The sequence below is a fragment of the Abrus precatorius genome, unplaced genomic scaffold (genome assembly GCF_003935025.1).
Source record: "Abrus precatorius isolate BTA unplaced genomic scaffold, Abrus_2018 Scaffold5, whole genome shotgun sequence".
NCBI classification, from domain to species: Eukaryota; Viridiplantae; Streptophyta; class Magnoliopsida; order Fabales; family Fabaceae; genus Abrus; species Abrus precatorius.
Window position 1 is genome coordinate 10394899 of NW_020874395.1, and position 17197 is coordinate 10412095.

The following is a 17197-nucleotide window of genomic DNA, read 5'->3' on the forward strand; positions in this document are numbered from 1 at the left end:
GTCTAGCATCTTCTATTATATTGTACTTATTGAAAAATTTGAATGTCATTCGTCATAAGTAGCTGCTATTAGAGTAAGGAAATACTTTAAATTTGATGTTGATAATAGAATATTCTCTTTTAAAGTTGACATTGTGTCAAAACTAAAATATTCAAATATAATATCTGATTGGGTAATGAGTGTAAAGTTTTCATTGTATTATAGAAAGTCATAACTTTCTTTTGTATCAAATCTATTTTGAGAATCTAGTTAGGATCAATATTGTATGTGTATGAATTTTAATTTTATTTCAACATTTCTCTTATTAAGAATACATCTATGCAACATTTGTGGTGATAGATATCCTTGCTTTGAAATATCTGCAGTCAATGTAGACAAACCTCCATTATTAGTGTCTCAGATCAAAGATCGAGTGAAACACTTTGAAAAAGTTGGTGAGGTTGATTTTTGCTCTCTCTTATTCTGCATTAAAAATGCATCGTCTTAACTTCTAAGTACTCAACTTTGTTAAATATAATTTTTTCTACTAATTTATGAAGGGAAATCTGCTTCCATTTTTCTATCCAACAATAGGTTCTTACTTGTTTGTTTGCATGGTGAATACTGTATGGGATTCACATGTTGTGTCTAAGTTTGTTAGGATAAGCTCATATGTCAATGTGAAACTTAGGTATTTAATATTGTTTTGAGTATATAGTTTGTTATTGTTTAATGGACCATCTAAAGAGTAAATAGTTTTTCTACTTCTATGGCAAGAAAGATAGAAATTATATCCAATCAACCTTATTTTTATAAGAAGGCTAGACTTTTTCTAGGCAGTGCTTTTGTAATTAGTGCTGATACAACAATGAGGCTTATTAATGTATGTAATTACTTATTGCTTGGATCAATTTTAAATGGTTTTTATTTACCATGTCATGTCCTGCACTTTGTTATAACTTCAGCACTTTGTATGTAGTTACTCTTAAGCATACTGAATATCCTTATGGAAATATTATAACTTCAACAGTAAACATAATTATATTTATGTAAAATTCAAAGAGTAAAAAAAAAAAAGAAAAATAAGAAAATCAGAAGAAACCGAAAATGTCTCATTCTTTGTTTTACATTTATACTGCTTTAAAGTGGATGTCAAACTACTAAGTCTGAAAGGTATAGAACTCATTTAATCAATACACTTAGTTTGCATTTTCTTTACAGTTAAGAATATGTGTACTTAGTTGTTGGTTCAATAGATCTTATTGACTATCATCTTCAAATTCTTGCATCTTACTCTTGCAGCCTAAATACTACAATAGGGACTACAACAAGATGCTGAAGATATTTATTGGCTGTAAAGAAATAGGATGTACTTTTCTTGTGGGTGGTCGGAATGTAGACAACATTTTCAAGGTACCGCTACAAAAAAGATAGAGTGATTATAATTTGATATTCTTCTCTTTCAAGTGAGGCCATTGTGTGGTGTTACAAGTTCTTAACGATATTTATGTTCCAGAGGAACTAAAAGACATGTTTGTCTCCATTCTAGTTGAACAATTCCGCATGGATATATCCTCCACTGAACTAAGAAAAAGAAGTAGAATGTAAATAATTTTATTTTTCAGCCAAGGCGAGTATGTATCGAGGATGAAATCACTTTCATCATTCCATGAAGCACCAAAATTTTTAAAGAGGCTAATCCTCTATTGTTTGATTAGATGAATCAAGCCATTGTTGCAGATCTGAATGAAGGGCCAACTCTACCACCTTTATCAACTCTACAAAGTCAATCAACTAGATCTAAATGAAGACTGTAGTTTTTGGAAACCATTTTGGGAGGAGAAATAGTACTTTATGTTATATTATATTAGGAGTAATGTAACTTTATTTTAAACAATGTGCAGCAAATACTTTAAGTTAGTATTTATTGCGATTACAATACTCGCAATGGTAATGAAAAACCAAAGCACACTCACTAAACATCCTAAAATCTTCACCATATTCCTCTCAACAGCAATCTGTTTCTTTTTATAGAATATTTTAAGCTTCATTAATGCAAGTCATTGATGGAGATCATGACATTCTTCTTGAAGTCTCACCATCTCTTCTTTGATTTTTACCATTTTCTTTTCAGTTGTTTTTTTAACCTTTATTAAATCACTAATATTTGTCTTCAACTCTTGAATTGTATGGATTTCTTTCGACATAACAGACTTATTGTCCCATCTACGGGCTCTTTAACCCAATGAAAATAATTGCAAGAATTAAGTTCCTACAAACCAAATACAAACAAAATTGTAAACACAATCACAAATCCAGAACAAATACGACCAGTTGAACTTACATTCCAACCAGAGTATCTCCAAAATCTTCTACTAAGATTATCTTTGCTCTGTGAGGTCAAAATTATAGCGGACTTTTTACATTTGCAAGTTACAGCTCGTGGATTAGATGAGCACGATAAACCATCCACACTACTCATTTTATCAAGACGAAGAATCAAAACGAAACCGCAGATGGATAACAACAACACACGATAGAGAACCCTAACCTTCTTTTTCCTTTTTCACTTCTTCTTCCTTTCGAGTTCATCTTCAGCGTCTTCATTCTGTACTTCTTCTTCAATTAGGGTTTTAGATTTGGCCCTCTTTCCCTCTTCAGGGTCTTCATTCTGTGCTTCTTCCTCAATTAGGGTTTTAGATTTGGCCATCTTTCCCTCACATCACCCAAAATGCAACTTTTAGGTTAAAATTCAAAAATGCTGATGTGAAATCCTGACGTGATAGTTTAATGGTGAGGTAGATGAGAAAGATCGACGGTAACATAACAAACTATTAATCGCGTCACTATTTAATTGACGAAAGTTAACATCAGGTATAAAATTGAAAAAAAATTAACTAAGTATTAAAATAAAAAAATTTAAGGTAATTTTTTGAAATTAGTCTTATTTAGAAATAGTTAAAAAATATTTAAACCTTTATTTTTAATAAAAAGGATCAAAACAAAGAATTATTATTAATCGCATTAATTTTTGTCATTGCTCAAATATGCATTATTTTAATAAATGTATTGATTTAATATATTAAATACTACATGGATAACATATGTGTCAATTTAATAATAACATTTTTCTTAAATTTTCAATTTTTTCTTCTTCTCAAGCTAGTTTATCAATTTCTACATGAAAAAAAAAAGCATTTAAACTCCAAGGACCGAAGATCGAGGTGAATTTAATATGGTTGCGTTGGAGACAGACTTTTGGGGATGAATTGATTTTTGAAAACAAGTTGAAATGAGTGAAGATGATAAGGAGAAGTGATGACGAAGAAGAAAAAAATATTTTTTTTTAGAATTTATTTGATAAAGTGTTAATTATTAATAAAATTATTTTGAAAAATATTTATTATATTTTTATAATTTTAATATAATAAATACGTAAACCTTTAAAAAAATTGATTATACATCTGAATTAGATTAATAATTTTTTAATATATATTGTTAATATTATTCTAAATTTATTTTTAATAAAATATTTATGTTTAATAAAAAAAAAATATTTAGAATAATTGAAATTCTAAGTTGGTTTGTCATAAAAATTATGTATGCAAATTGATTATCAAATTCCTTATAAAAGTTTTATTATGCACACTCAATTAGGGGTGACAATGGGACTGAACCCGTAAGAACCTATTCGACTTTGATCCGAGCTTTTCCTAATTAATCTCATCGGATTTGGATTCGGATTCGAGCTTGGGTTTGGGAGTTTTGATACACACACCCAAACCTGCCCTATCTCTTATGTCTATGTGTGTTTAATTTAAGTTTCGTTAAATTACATGTAAATAAAAAAAAAAACTATTATTTAAAATTTATTATTTAACTATTTTTTTGTATTTATTAATATAAGGGAAATCGGAGCAGAGTTGAGTTTTTCCTTTTTTAAGTCGATAAAGATTGGAGCGGGTCGAATTTGGATGTAAAAGTTAGGTTTGAGTATGAGAAAGGGCAAACCTGCCCCAATACAAACACTACATTTAATATACACATCAATTTATAAGAAGCCTCATTCCAAATCATGTAGATAAATTATTTTATCAAAATTTTATTAGGGTGCAATTGTGCAAACTATCTTGTCTTTAAGTTTGTGTTTGAGAAAGATCATTTTTTAATTATTTGAAAAAGTATGTAAAATAAATTGTTCACTTTCATTTGGCAATGACAAAAATAAATTATCCAGTAAATTTATATTAAAAAAAGTTATTTATGATATGAAAATTTTGAAACATATGATTAAAGGTCATCAACTTTTTTCCTACTTAACTTTTATTTTCTTTTTTCATTTTATCCTTAATATTTAATTATTTTAAATACAAAACTATTCATTGCACATAATTTTATGTCATTTTACCTTAAAAAGTGATTATTTCTACAATCTAAATACAATAAAGAAAATATTTTAAATATAAGTATATAAATGAGCCAAATTACTTGTAAAATATTTAAGTTCAGCCGATTAAATATTCAATTAAGTTTATTTATTTAAAATTAAGTTTAACTATTTAAACGTGATAAATTCAATCTTTGTAAGTTTGATATTAGTAACATGTGAAAAAATTCACATATGCACATAATTATAATTTTATTTATTATATTTACTTAAAATTTATAATTTTTGTTGTTATTATGTTTTATACTGCACACACAATGAAGGAGAGAGATAATAATACTAACTAATTTTAATTTAAGAGTTATATTTTAAATAATTAATTATAATTTTGAAATAAATATACCACTTTTAGTAATAATTTTTCCTTAAGCCATTTTATATAAATAAAATATTTTTTATTATTTTAATTTATTTTTCTAGCATAAAAATATTTATTAAATACTAAATTAATAAAATAATAATGAGTTGATAAACAAGCTATATGTCATATTAAAAAAATAATAAACAAGCTAATAAGTTAATTTTAAACTTTTAATCAAATTAAACAACTTTTTAAATTTTTTGAAGTTGAATTTAATCTTTAAATAGGCATATGTCATACAGTTGACCATAGGCCTTCTACTCAATTATATTCATGCTAAAATCCCAAAGTTTCTTTGCCAAATCAGCGTCTGTTGCTTGTGAGCTTGCTTTAGCCAAATTACAATCTGAAAAATACTCACCAGTTACTTCCTTCACTTGTGGGTGCAATGCTACATAGCATGTTGTTGCTGCTCCCTATAATGAGATTGAAGAAAGGTGAGAAGTGAGAATTACAAGACACAAATTAATATATTTTTAAAAATTCTCTTATAGATTAAATGCATAATTAAGAATGCCCCAAGCTTGTTTATTCAATAAGTCAAACTAGGTTAAATCACCTGTTGGATGCTTTTAAGCACATACTTTCCAAGCAGTTCAATTAGATCTGCATGAACCAAATAGAAACATAACCACAAAACTCAGGAATTGTCATCATATGCATGGAAAAATACCGACTAAGATAATTCTATTGGCTATATGGAAATAGTTTCAATGCAATGCAATGCTTAAAACATTGTTGTTGTTCAGCATGTCTAAATTTAATATTCAAAAGAGGGCAAACATATTCAACGTAAATATTATTATTTTTCTTTTACAAAATATAGGATTAAAACACTTAGAACTATATTGTGTATTTTTCTTTACTTTTCTTTTGAGTAATTCAGTTGGTTTAAAATGCAATGAGCTTCTATATCTGTCTGTGGGTGGATGGCATCCATTTACTATATATAAGATACATCAATAAATTATTGACACTTTATTTAATAATTTTCTGCAGAACTTGAAAATTCAACAAATTTATTGGTTAAATTATGTGATATTATTTTAATAATTTTGGGTATCAAGTTTTAGAAAAACTTTAACATCTACAAGTGTGTTATTTTATAGTTAATATTTATTTGTATTTTGAAAGTATAATATCTATCTAAACAAAGTTAATTGATGAAAAATTAACTAATTTTTAAGTTGTTTAAAATTTTATAGACTTGTCTATTTAAAGAAAATTTTCAATTTAATAATTAGATTAACAAAATTTAAAATCTATAAAATATTATTAAATAGAGTAAAGATATCTCATATAATATCCTCCATATTGGATGGATTAAGCAGAATGCTCATTGAGTATCCCAAATCACAGGATCTTCATAATTCCTAGATAAACCACAAATTCATATGAATGGTGGAATGTGTTAGTTACCAGCTGGAGGATAGCCACCATGCATAGGATTATAAATATTAGTGATAATGGCTCCCGGATGAAGAGAATTTGCTGTAATATCTACCCCATCTTCCTGACCATAATGCAAATATCAATATTAGGTATATCATAAATCCTTAATGAGGCAAAATATCAAGACCACCGTTACTCACAAACAAAAGAAAATAAAAGTCATCATATAATAGAAGAGAGAAAATAATGATAAAAGTAAACAAAATGAAGTTATGAAATTATTATTAATGTTGCTATTGTAGTTACCAGCGAATAACTTCTAGATGCAATGCATAGTTTTAGCATTTCCAGAAACATTAATGGAGGGCAAAAAGTAGTCATTAGTTAGTAGTCAAACAAACATTTTTAAATAAGCATTCATAAATAAAAAAATTATAAAAAAAATATTATAAATATTAAGATTATAAAAGTGTAATAAATTATTTTTATTAGTTATTTATTTTCAATTCTAAAATTGAGGTTAACATTGTTCGATCGTAAAAATAAGTTACAACTAATATGTAAGCAACCAACGTTTCCTTCATGATCAATAAAATATAGGCATTGGAAATTAATATAGTATTGCGCTGAACACAATGATTGCCAATTGAAAGAATAATTCTAAAAATCACACAAATAATCCCCTAGTTCGTGATAAAATACTAGAATTTCTTAGAGCACAATGAACATTGCGAATGAGATATAAGAACAAAGTTGGCATATATTTGATGCATGCAACCTGACGATACAAAACCAAACAAATTTAGAACAAGCTAGATTGAACAAACCAAAAAGTTCATTGGTTCACAATCAACTGTCTCAAACAGATTCAGCATTAAAACTAGATAAACTGAAAATTTGGTGTTAAAATAATAAAATATAAGGTCAAGAATAATGCTAGCAACATTCATTTAGAAGCACATTCTTTGACACATTTCTTGTAATTGATTAGTTTTTAAAAAATCAAAGTAAGTTATTTTTTAAAAAATAATTTAAAACAAATGCTTTGACTTTTTATAAAATTGACCAATAATAAAAACTATATTCAAGAATATATAAAAAAATGTTACGTTTATTATAAGATTAAATAATAATGATATACACATCTAGTAGCACTAATAAACACATTGAATAAGAGACCTAATCTTAAAACATTTATGAAAACTTGGAAGACAATGAAACAACCACATGGAAGTTCAAGGAATCTATTTCTTAGAAATTAGTCAAAAATTTAGATAAATTAATTGAAGATCATTGTCCCAACTTTTATCACTAGCCTAATTAGCTACAATGTAGCATTTTTGTAAAAGAGAAAAAAAAAACCTACTTCTTTTCCTCAAAATAATGGGTTAATAATTTTACACTTTAATAAATGATGGCATACCTTAAGTTGTCTTGCAAGTTCATTGGCATGTAAAATGTTAGCAAGCTTTGATTGTCCATATGCGCGCCACTTTTGGTAGCTATACACAAGGAAGAACATAGTAATAATAATAATAATAATAATAATAATAATAATAATAATTTGACATTATATTTATAATAAATTATATTTTCTACCTTTAATGTTGACATTTTATCACGAAACTCTTATTTTAGTTAAAAAAAATACTAAAAATACTTAAAATATCGTATCTAATTCTTATCCTATTATTTATATTCTCCCTCAAATACTACAAGAATTCTGTATGCATGCATTAACTTAGTTAATGCCATATGCAACTAAGGATTACATGACTATATGAGACAATAGCTATATCCACGTACTACATTAAAATAGAGTAACACAAACTTCTATTAACAATAATCACTTCTTTTTACTATAATTGGACAAAAACTAGAGTTGAATTTCAACTGGTAACAAAATGGAGTCTCTAGAATAACATGTGTTCAGGCTACATCTTACCTTGATTCATCACTAATTTTATCAAAAAGGATTCCTTCAGGATATGTATATTGGTGACCATCAGAAGTTACATTAATAATCCTTCCTTCTTTCTTGCTTTCAGTTGTTGTTTTCTTCATAGTATCCAACAAAAGATTCGTTAAAAGAAAATGACCTGTGAAATTATGATGAATAAATACAAAAGAGTTTAGATTAATTTAATTTATATTAAAGAAATATTTGAAGTTTTATATATAGACTACTGTCGAGTTACATAAAGTGATAGTGAGGTAGATCATGATCACAGAAAAACTACACATAGACTAATGTATTAATAATTGCCTCTTCTCCTTCGTAGAAAGAGAGAGAAGGGTACTTTCTCATGTATATACTGCAACAAATCAATAGTACCAGCACTGTTTCATCCTTCAATTCTTTACACAAGAAAGAAAATAGATCACGCACTCTAACACTCCTAAATAAAACTATTTAACAGTGTTTGTATTTCTCTCTCTCTCTCTTTTCCTTTTACTCTAGAAAGCTCATTAAACATTCCATGTTAACAAATATCATACATTCATAACATACCTAAGTGATTTGTGGCAAATTGTAGTTCAATGTTGTCTTTCGATAGCGTGAAAGGAGTTGCACAAATTCCTGCATTGTTTCTTAAAATTTCAAAAAAAAAAAACATATCAATACTCTTGTATTTCTTTGAATGGTCAAAATTAAGGAATATACATGTGTAAGAGAGTCTGACAAGAGTGTGGAATAATACAGAGTTAATTATTATTTGTTGAAATTCTAGAGGATCTTATACAAATTTTAATTACTAATAAAGAGTGTATTAAAAAATGTTAGTTTTTCTCAAATAACAATATTATTGTAAACATTATTGAGTAATAAAATAAAAAATATTACTAACAACGTAGTTTTTAATATAAAATTTGTAACATGTTTTTTATTATTATTTAAAATTTGATAGTTTTTTGTGTATGTGAGATGAGTAAGATAGTTGAAATATGTTAGTCAAAATAGTTAAAAATGATACTTGAATAAGTTTTAGTAAGATACTCAAGAGATGAAGAATTGATAGCTTGATTACTTCTTTTATAATGAGATAGCATGAGTATTTATAGGCATCCTCCACCATTATGTTTGGATAATTTTAATATTATAATATTTACAATATACTAGAACAATCTCTAGAAATATCTTAAAACTAGAATATTCAAATAGTTTTTCCTAAATTGTTTCTATTATTTTTTTTAGACTATTCTAGAAATTTGTATCAATTTCTAATACTCTTTCTTGATATAAATTTCTGTAACTCCAAGCATCGTGCGTAACTGTTCAAATTTTAGTTTTGGTACTTTAGTAAAAATGCCTGCAACTTGATCTTTAGTTTTTCAGTACTTGAGCTTGATTTCTTTAGTTTTTTCTGCTTTCCTGATAAAGTGGTATTTGATTGCTATGTATTTTGTTCTGCTATGATACTAGTGATAGTTTTTGTTGCGATAATATTTTTCCATATGTCCAAATTTCTTGCAGTGTCAACATTGTGATTTTTCACAATACCAACATTCTTCTTCAGCATGATTTGTCCTCTTATAAATGCCGCATGGAGGATATTTATCTTGATTATTTCTAGAGAAATTTCTAGAATTCTCTTTGTTTCTAGAAGTTTCTCCATTATTCTTTCTTCTTTCATTCCCTTTATTCTAATACCGTAATTTGAGCTTTTATTGAAAGGCGTTTTCAATTGAGTCCTTATCATGCTTTTTCAACCTTTGCTCGTAAGCTTCAAGGGACTCTACCAACTTTGTCAGTGACAGAGTAGATATATCCTTTGTTTGCTCAATATTAGTCACAATTGGATCATATTTACAAAGAACTGTGATTAATAATTTTTCAATAACTTTTTTGTCAAAAATATTTTTTCTGTAAGTTCTCATTTGGTTAACTATTTCTTTTATTTTAGAATAGTAATTCTTGATGGTCTCAACCTCTTTCATTTTTAATAATTTAAACTATCGCTGTAGAGTTTAGAGTTTTATAGCATGTACAAAGCTTCAAACTCCTCCTGTAGCATACTTCATACGTCTTTGGCTGTTATAGCACCCATTATTTTTGAAAAAATTGCTTCATCATAACTTGTTATAGAGTAAACAAGACCTTCAAATCATTTTGTTTATTGTTCTTCAGTTCTTTTTTTTGAGCTGCAGTAAGGGATGATATGTTTATGGGAGTAGTGAATCCTTCTTCCACAACATCCCACAAATTTTGGAAGGTGAAATATGTTTTCATTTTTATACTCCAAAAATCATAATTTTCACCATTAAAAATAGGGATGGGAAGAGATGATGGTTGAGTAGTGCTAGTCATGGGTTAGAAAAATTTTGGAAGTAGTTTATTTTAATTTTAGAATAGTATGGTAATATTTCTATGCCCAGTAGATGACTAAACGTAGCTTTGATGTCACTGATAGTTTTTTGTGTAGGTGAGATGAGTAAGATAATTAAAATATGTTAGTTGAAATAGTTAAAAATGATAGTTGAAGAAGTTTTAATAAAATTCTTAAGAGATAGAAAATTGATAACTTGATTACTTCTATATGACTTTTACAATGAGATAACATGCCTATTTATAGACATCCTCCCACCATTATGTTTGGATAATTTTAATATTATAATATTTACAGTATTGTAGAACAATGTCTAAAAGTATTTTAAAACTAGAAGATTCATATGATTTTTTCTAGATTGTTTCTAATATTTTTTTTATACTATTCTAGAAATTTGTATCAATTTCTAATAAAATTTATAAAATTATCTAAGTTTTAGTCCTTATTTAATTAATGTGTTATTAGTCTTCTAAAAAGTGTGTTACTAACGGTAAAATAAATGTGAAAACTTTGACGATTAATGTATTCTTACATCAAGATGTTTATGGGAAGATCAGATGATATGAATTCTGATGCAAATTTCCGAACAGATGCCATTGAGCTAAGATCTAACTCCATGACATCGACTTTAGCTGTTGGAATCTCTTTAAGTATTGCCTCTTTAACATCATTCCCAGCAATCATATTTCTCACTCCCATAATCACATGAACACCACGCAAAGCAAGAACTCTTGCAGTCTCAGTGCCAATGCCATGGGTTGTTCCTGTTATTAGAATGTCCGAAAAAAAAAAAAAAGAACACAATTAAGCAGCACTCGTTGATACTAAAAACATATCTATCAGAGCATACCAAGTTAACAAAGACGAGAAAAAATTAATTAATTATATTACAGAAATAAAAACTATCCGTAAACCTTAACATTTTGAGATTTTCATGGATTTCTTCCAAGTCTATCAGGGATGATAATGAATAAAGCTTAGATAAAATATTATAGTATCCATCTTTGTACATATATTTTAAAAATTTACTTAGTTATACATGCATTTTAACAACTTTCATCTTTCACTCGTTAATTACTTAAATTTCCCTACTTATCTTTGTTACTTAGAATTTGCTAACTAAAATACAATATTTTCAATTTTTTTACAAACTAATAAAACATAAATATCATTATAAAATAAAAAATTAATAAATATATAGAGACACACACTATCATACACCCACTTAATTTTTTAAAAAGTATTGTAACAAGTTACAACTATAATTTTCTTAAAATACTCCAAAAGCGTAGGTTAATAACTTACTCTAACTAAAAATTTAGTAAATGTATGTTAGCACTCATAATTGTTAATATACACTTGCTTAACAGAATTAATGTTAATAAATTATAACTTTACTTTTTTAAATACATCTAAAATTATTCTTTTAAAAAATAAATAGATGTATGTTAATAAACTTCATGCATATTATGTTAGTTGTGAACAGGTATTTTTATTTGGAACAGGATTTTTTTCCGTAATATGACCCTTATATTCTGTATTTTTCATTTTTATTCTTAAATAAAAATGCAAAAATAGACATGTTTACTATCCTTTTTATCTGGTGCACATGTATAACAAGACTTATTGCCGTCCACCAAACCCCTAACTACTTTATGCTTATCGCCTTTGCATTAACTGAGTTCTAAGGACAATATAGGGAGGCAACCAAATATTAATAAATGTCGGAACGTACATGGCCCCATGTTCATTTTAAATTATAATATAATATTTTTAAATGAGTTTTTAGTTGAATTTTTAAAATAAATAAATATGGTTAGGATTTTAAAAAGAAATTTTGAAAATAAATAAGTATTTTTTGTTAAGTAATCCCAAGTTTTAATCACTTAGTTAATTTTTTTAATAAAGCAATTTAAACATAACTAATAATTTTTGCGTGTATTACATGAGTATCATTAAATATTATGACATTTTAAATATAAATTATGAAAAAATAAAATTTATATTATTAATGAATAAAAACTAAATATATAATGTAAAGAAAATTATTTGATATGATTTAAAATAAAGTAATCCCTACAAACACACTATTGTTTAAAGATATTTCGAAAAACATTCTCGTTTAAAAATTATCTTATAAATGTTATCGTTCAAGAATTATAATTTATATATAAAATTTTAATTTTTCATGTTCATCTTATGACTTTTTTCTTTTACACCTCAACACTTATCATTTTTTTTTTTTATTTCTCCGGTCGTTTCACTTGGAGTATATACTTTCTAAAAGGTATCAAATGATTATTATTCATTTAAACATCCAAGTGATCCAACAGACGATAATGCAATTTTATCTTAACATTCATCGCTTTTTTCCATTTAGGAAAATTAATTATATAAAGTATTCATGAGATATAGTTTTCTTTTTCAATTTAATCTTCAAAAATTCTAATTCTGGTGGGAGAATCGCACCAACAGGACTTTAAATATACTTAAGTTTTATCCTTTATATTATGATTGCGTTTGGCAAAAGCAAATAAACTAAGTGAAAGCTGAAAAGCTAATTAGAAGTTCAAAACTAACTAAAAGTTGAAAAAATAGTTTATTGAATTAAAAGTGTTTGGTAAGCTAAACAGGTTGTTAAGCTAATTAATAATGTAAAATAACAAATAAGAGCATCATAACTAGGTAGATCAAAATTTGAAATTTAATAATTGTTTTTTATAATATATCATTTTCATATTTTAATTTATTTACAATTAGTCATCAACTTGAAATTTAGATAATAATTAAGTTTTTGATTGCACACTTTTACAAATATCTTATTATAAAAATAAAATTGAATGAATATTACACCTTTCTCAAAACATTAACATGTTATTATTTTTAAATGATGAATGTTGTGGCTTTTATTTATTTTCATTATTTGTGACGATTTTTGTTATTTTCAATGTAGCAAACGTAAAAACAATGATTTAAGAAATTGAATGAGTAAAGTAAGAATTATTTAAAAATAATAAGGACAAAAATGACAAAATCACTTTTATCTAGTAGCTGAAATAAACTATGTTAATTTTTTTTAAGACAAAATAAACTTTCAGCTAATATGTATACACCCTTACTAGCTATATAACCTCAAAATATAAAAAATAAAACAACTAAATGTAAGGTGATTCGGTGAGGAGATCACATTAGGAAAATTTACAATCTATTGGGATATTCCACAAAGGATTTTTCTATTTAAGGCTATTAATTGATAGCTCCTAGATGACAACTTAAAATAAGAAAAAAAAATGAAAAGGAGTATTGAGAAGTAATAATTAATTTAAAGAGATAAACATATGACTTATTACCATAAAAATTAAATTAAAAGATAGATTATATATATGACTTTACCTAATAATCAAAATTGTCTCTTAAAAACCTAATTGACTTTTGTTGAATTTTTAAATGTAAGTGATAATAATTAGGGTCAAGTATATGATTCAATTCGGTTCGTGTTTAGAAAACAACTGAATGCTCTGTCAAATGAGTTGTACTCAATTCGCTTGAGAAATAAAGACTCCTGAAATTATGGGTCTGTGTTTGATCTATTAGCTTCCAAGTTAGTGTGGACCAGTCCATTTAATTGCTGAAGTATATTAAGATATTTAATTGTGTGCGAAAAAAGTACAAATAAATATAAATAATAAATTGTGTATAATTTTTTTTAAAAAAAAGTTGACTTGTAGCTTGACCTGTTAACTCGCTGAGTCAACTTATTTAACTTAAAATTTGAATTAATTGAGCCTAAAACTCACTTTAAAATAAGTATATAATATCATTGGTCTTCATCCATTTAATCCGCAACTTATAGTTCAGCCACAGGCCTGGACATATATATCCAACTTTAATAATACTAATTCATATGATATGGTGAGAGAATAATTCCTAAATTAATGTATTAGAAGTAAATAAAAATTAAATATATAAGAAAGATAGTCATCATAAGTCTAGAATATTAAAGCATTTTTTTAAAATATAAATGAATTAAAGCAAGTAAAAAAATTCCATATAACAAAGAATAATGGGACTAAAGTATTAAGATATTTTTAACTAAATAGGCCACTCAAATTAAATACTTATTATTTATTTTCTCCCACACTTAGACATAATATATAAGTTAATTAGACTTGAAAATATAACAAGTAAGAGAGAAATAAGTTTAAAGCGTTTTAAAATAAATAAATCATTTAAACTGAAAAGTTTATCATATAACTGATATTTTTCTTATTCTTGAACATGGCCTTTAACATTTGTAAATGTGTTTTTGAATAAAAAATCACATTGATGATGGCTCAAAGATGAATAATAATAATTCACTTATTACTTACTAAATAACCATTACTTATCAATAAGAGATAAGAGATCATTTTAATAACACGTGTAATTTGAGTGCTAAACAAAGTTATATGATTTTTACTCTAATTAAAATAAGGGTCTTTTTTAATAATTTAACCATTTTATCATGAAAAAATATTAGTCTTTAACGATCTTTGACATTATTTTTACTTAAAATAAACCATTGAGAAAAATGAAATTTTTAAAATTTTAGTTTGAGAGAATTCAAAAGCTTTAACTAATTTATATGGTTTTTTAAATCACTCTACTAATCTTTCAAAAAGTTAAGCACTTATAAAAGAAATTTCTCCTACAATATTTTTTTTTTCTATGCAGAGAAAAATAAAGAAAAATTAAATGAGTTTATTATTGCACACTTAAATTTGTTACATATTATATGAAATTATAGATATTTTATTTAAATAGTTTTAAAATTTTTATCTCTTCCAAATCTTTCACTTTTGGATGATCGTTAAAGTTGAGTGAAGAGAGATTACTCTCTCCCATTCTATTCCTTCTAGAATTCTAAATCAAACATTAAAAAAAAATTATCTCTCTTTTTACTTTCTTCAAATCAAACGCTTAAGTAAGGGAGAAAAGGCTTGGTATCCTTGTGTAAAAGCATGTACACTAAACAAACTGTATGTGGAAGAGGATAAGCCTCAATTTGTGTGGACAAAATCTTTCAAGCAGAAAATGAAATATAATTTGTGAATCAACAAACATGGAGAGAGCATGGAAAGAACAAATACTACATATCTTGAAAATGAAAAACAGTAAGGAATATGACCTGTGACAATTGCAGTGAGGCCACTTCCATCGACACCTTCAGTTACTTCCTCTGCAGTAGAAGATAATGAAAAACCAGAAGAACCCATATTCTGTGTGTGTGTGTTTGTGTGTGTGAATTGTACTTATTAAGTGTTAATTGCCGTCTTATTGAATGCAAGAATACCAACTCTTCAACCCACTTGATTGGTCCAAGTGACGTGTTTTTCCTTGTTGGACTAATGTTCATTTTATTTAGAGAAACGTTCACGGAACATTCTTTTTACCAATTTTATAAAAAGATATAAAAATAGAAAGATAATAGAGCATTAAATAACCAAATAAAATGATATATAATATTGTTGTTATTACAAGATTTTGTTATTGCGAAAACTATTTAAGGGATGTGTCGTGAGAATATCGCCACTTGTCTTTCGGCTTTGGAATCGTTCATTTCTCATTTGTTTGGTACGTGTTTGTCCCTGTGCCAGCGGCCGGCTACTGTGCTTTTGGCCTCGAATCGTCGTATAATAATTTCATTAGTAAAAACTAAAATTGAAAGGGACACTTTTTAATTTTTTTAAAATAATAATTACTTTAGTTCCGAAAATTTTAAAATATAAGATACTTTAATACTGATCGATCAGATAAAAAGATTAAACTAATATTATTTATAATCGATATCTATTTATCTATATCGATATTTATTTATGTATATGAATGAAATTAACTATGGTCATAAGAAAAAAGTTAGCTCAATCTAGATCTTTAGGTATTCTTAAACCTAGTGATAAGAATGAAGAATACTAATCTAGATCTAAATTTGATATTATGAAAAATTTTAATTTGAATCAGAGCAAGATATACTTTCGGAAAATTCTAATGAGACTAATCAAACTGATCATGTAAATACTGAGAAAGGGGTAGAATAAATCCACCAAATTTAAATCTTTAAATAAGAACAATGGTGAATCTAAAATGAGGAATTTGTCTAAGAAAACTCATAAACCTAAAACTAAACTTAGAAATGATAAGTAAATTGAGGATAAGGAAGTTCATCCCCAAGATGAAGGATTAAAATCCCCTAATAATAAAAGTCTAACTCAATTTACAAATTCTCTAAACAAGAATGGTACCTTTTTCTAATGAGGAAATTTTAATATGAACTTAATCATAATATCTCCAAGGTAGTTCCATTTAAAATAAGTTAGGATTAAACTATAGAAAGAATTGGTTTTATCCAAATATTAAGGAAGGAAATGCTTCTCACACAACTCTTGACATAGGCCCTCACATGAATCTTGATAATACTAAAGCTCATATTTAGATATAAATAATTCTCCTAATGGATCACAATAGTAGAGTCCAGCTTAGTCAGAATCCTGCATTTTTAGGATGCAGTATAAAATCTTCTTAATTTATATGAATTGTGTTTTTTTAGAACTGTAGAGGCTAATAATAAATTTTGATCTAATTGCTATATAAATTACTTTAATAGTCCATGTAATATATTATTATTTTATTTCAAAATAAATATATATAATT

General features: G+C 26.4%; 1 protein-coding gene across 1 annotated transcript; it reads right to left on the reverse strand.

The window, feature by feature from the left end:
- Nucleotides 1–4889: 4889 nt before the first annotated feature.
- Nucleotides 4890–15790, reverse strand: LOC113866970 (short-chain dehydrogenase TIC 32, chloroplastic-like). The gene is made up of 8 exons (XM_027501822.1): nucleotides 15675–15790; nucleotides 11040–11271; nucleotides 8692–8771; nucleotides 8125–8278; nucleotides 7603–7681; nucleotides 6207–6300; nucleotides 5347–5393; nucleotides 4890–5203 (listed from the first exon to the last, which is right to left on the reverse strand). Exons 1-8 carry the CDS (start codon nucleotides 15760–15762, stop codon nucleotides 5045–5047), a joined length of 933 nt encoding a protein of 310 aa, XP_027357623.1. The 5' UTR covers nucleotides 15763–15790; the 3' UTR covers nucleotides 4890–5044.
- Nucleotides 15791–17197: the final 1407 nt, after the last annotated feature.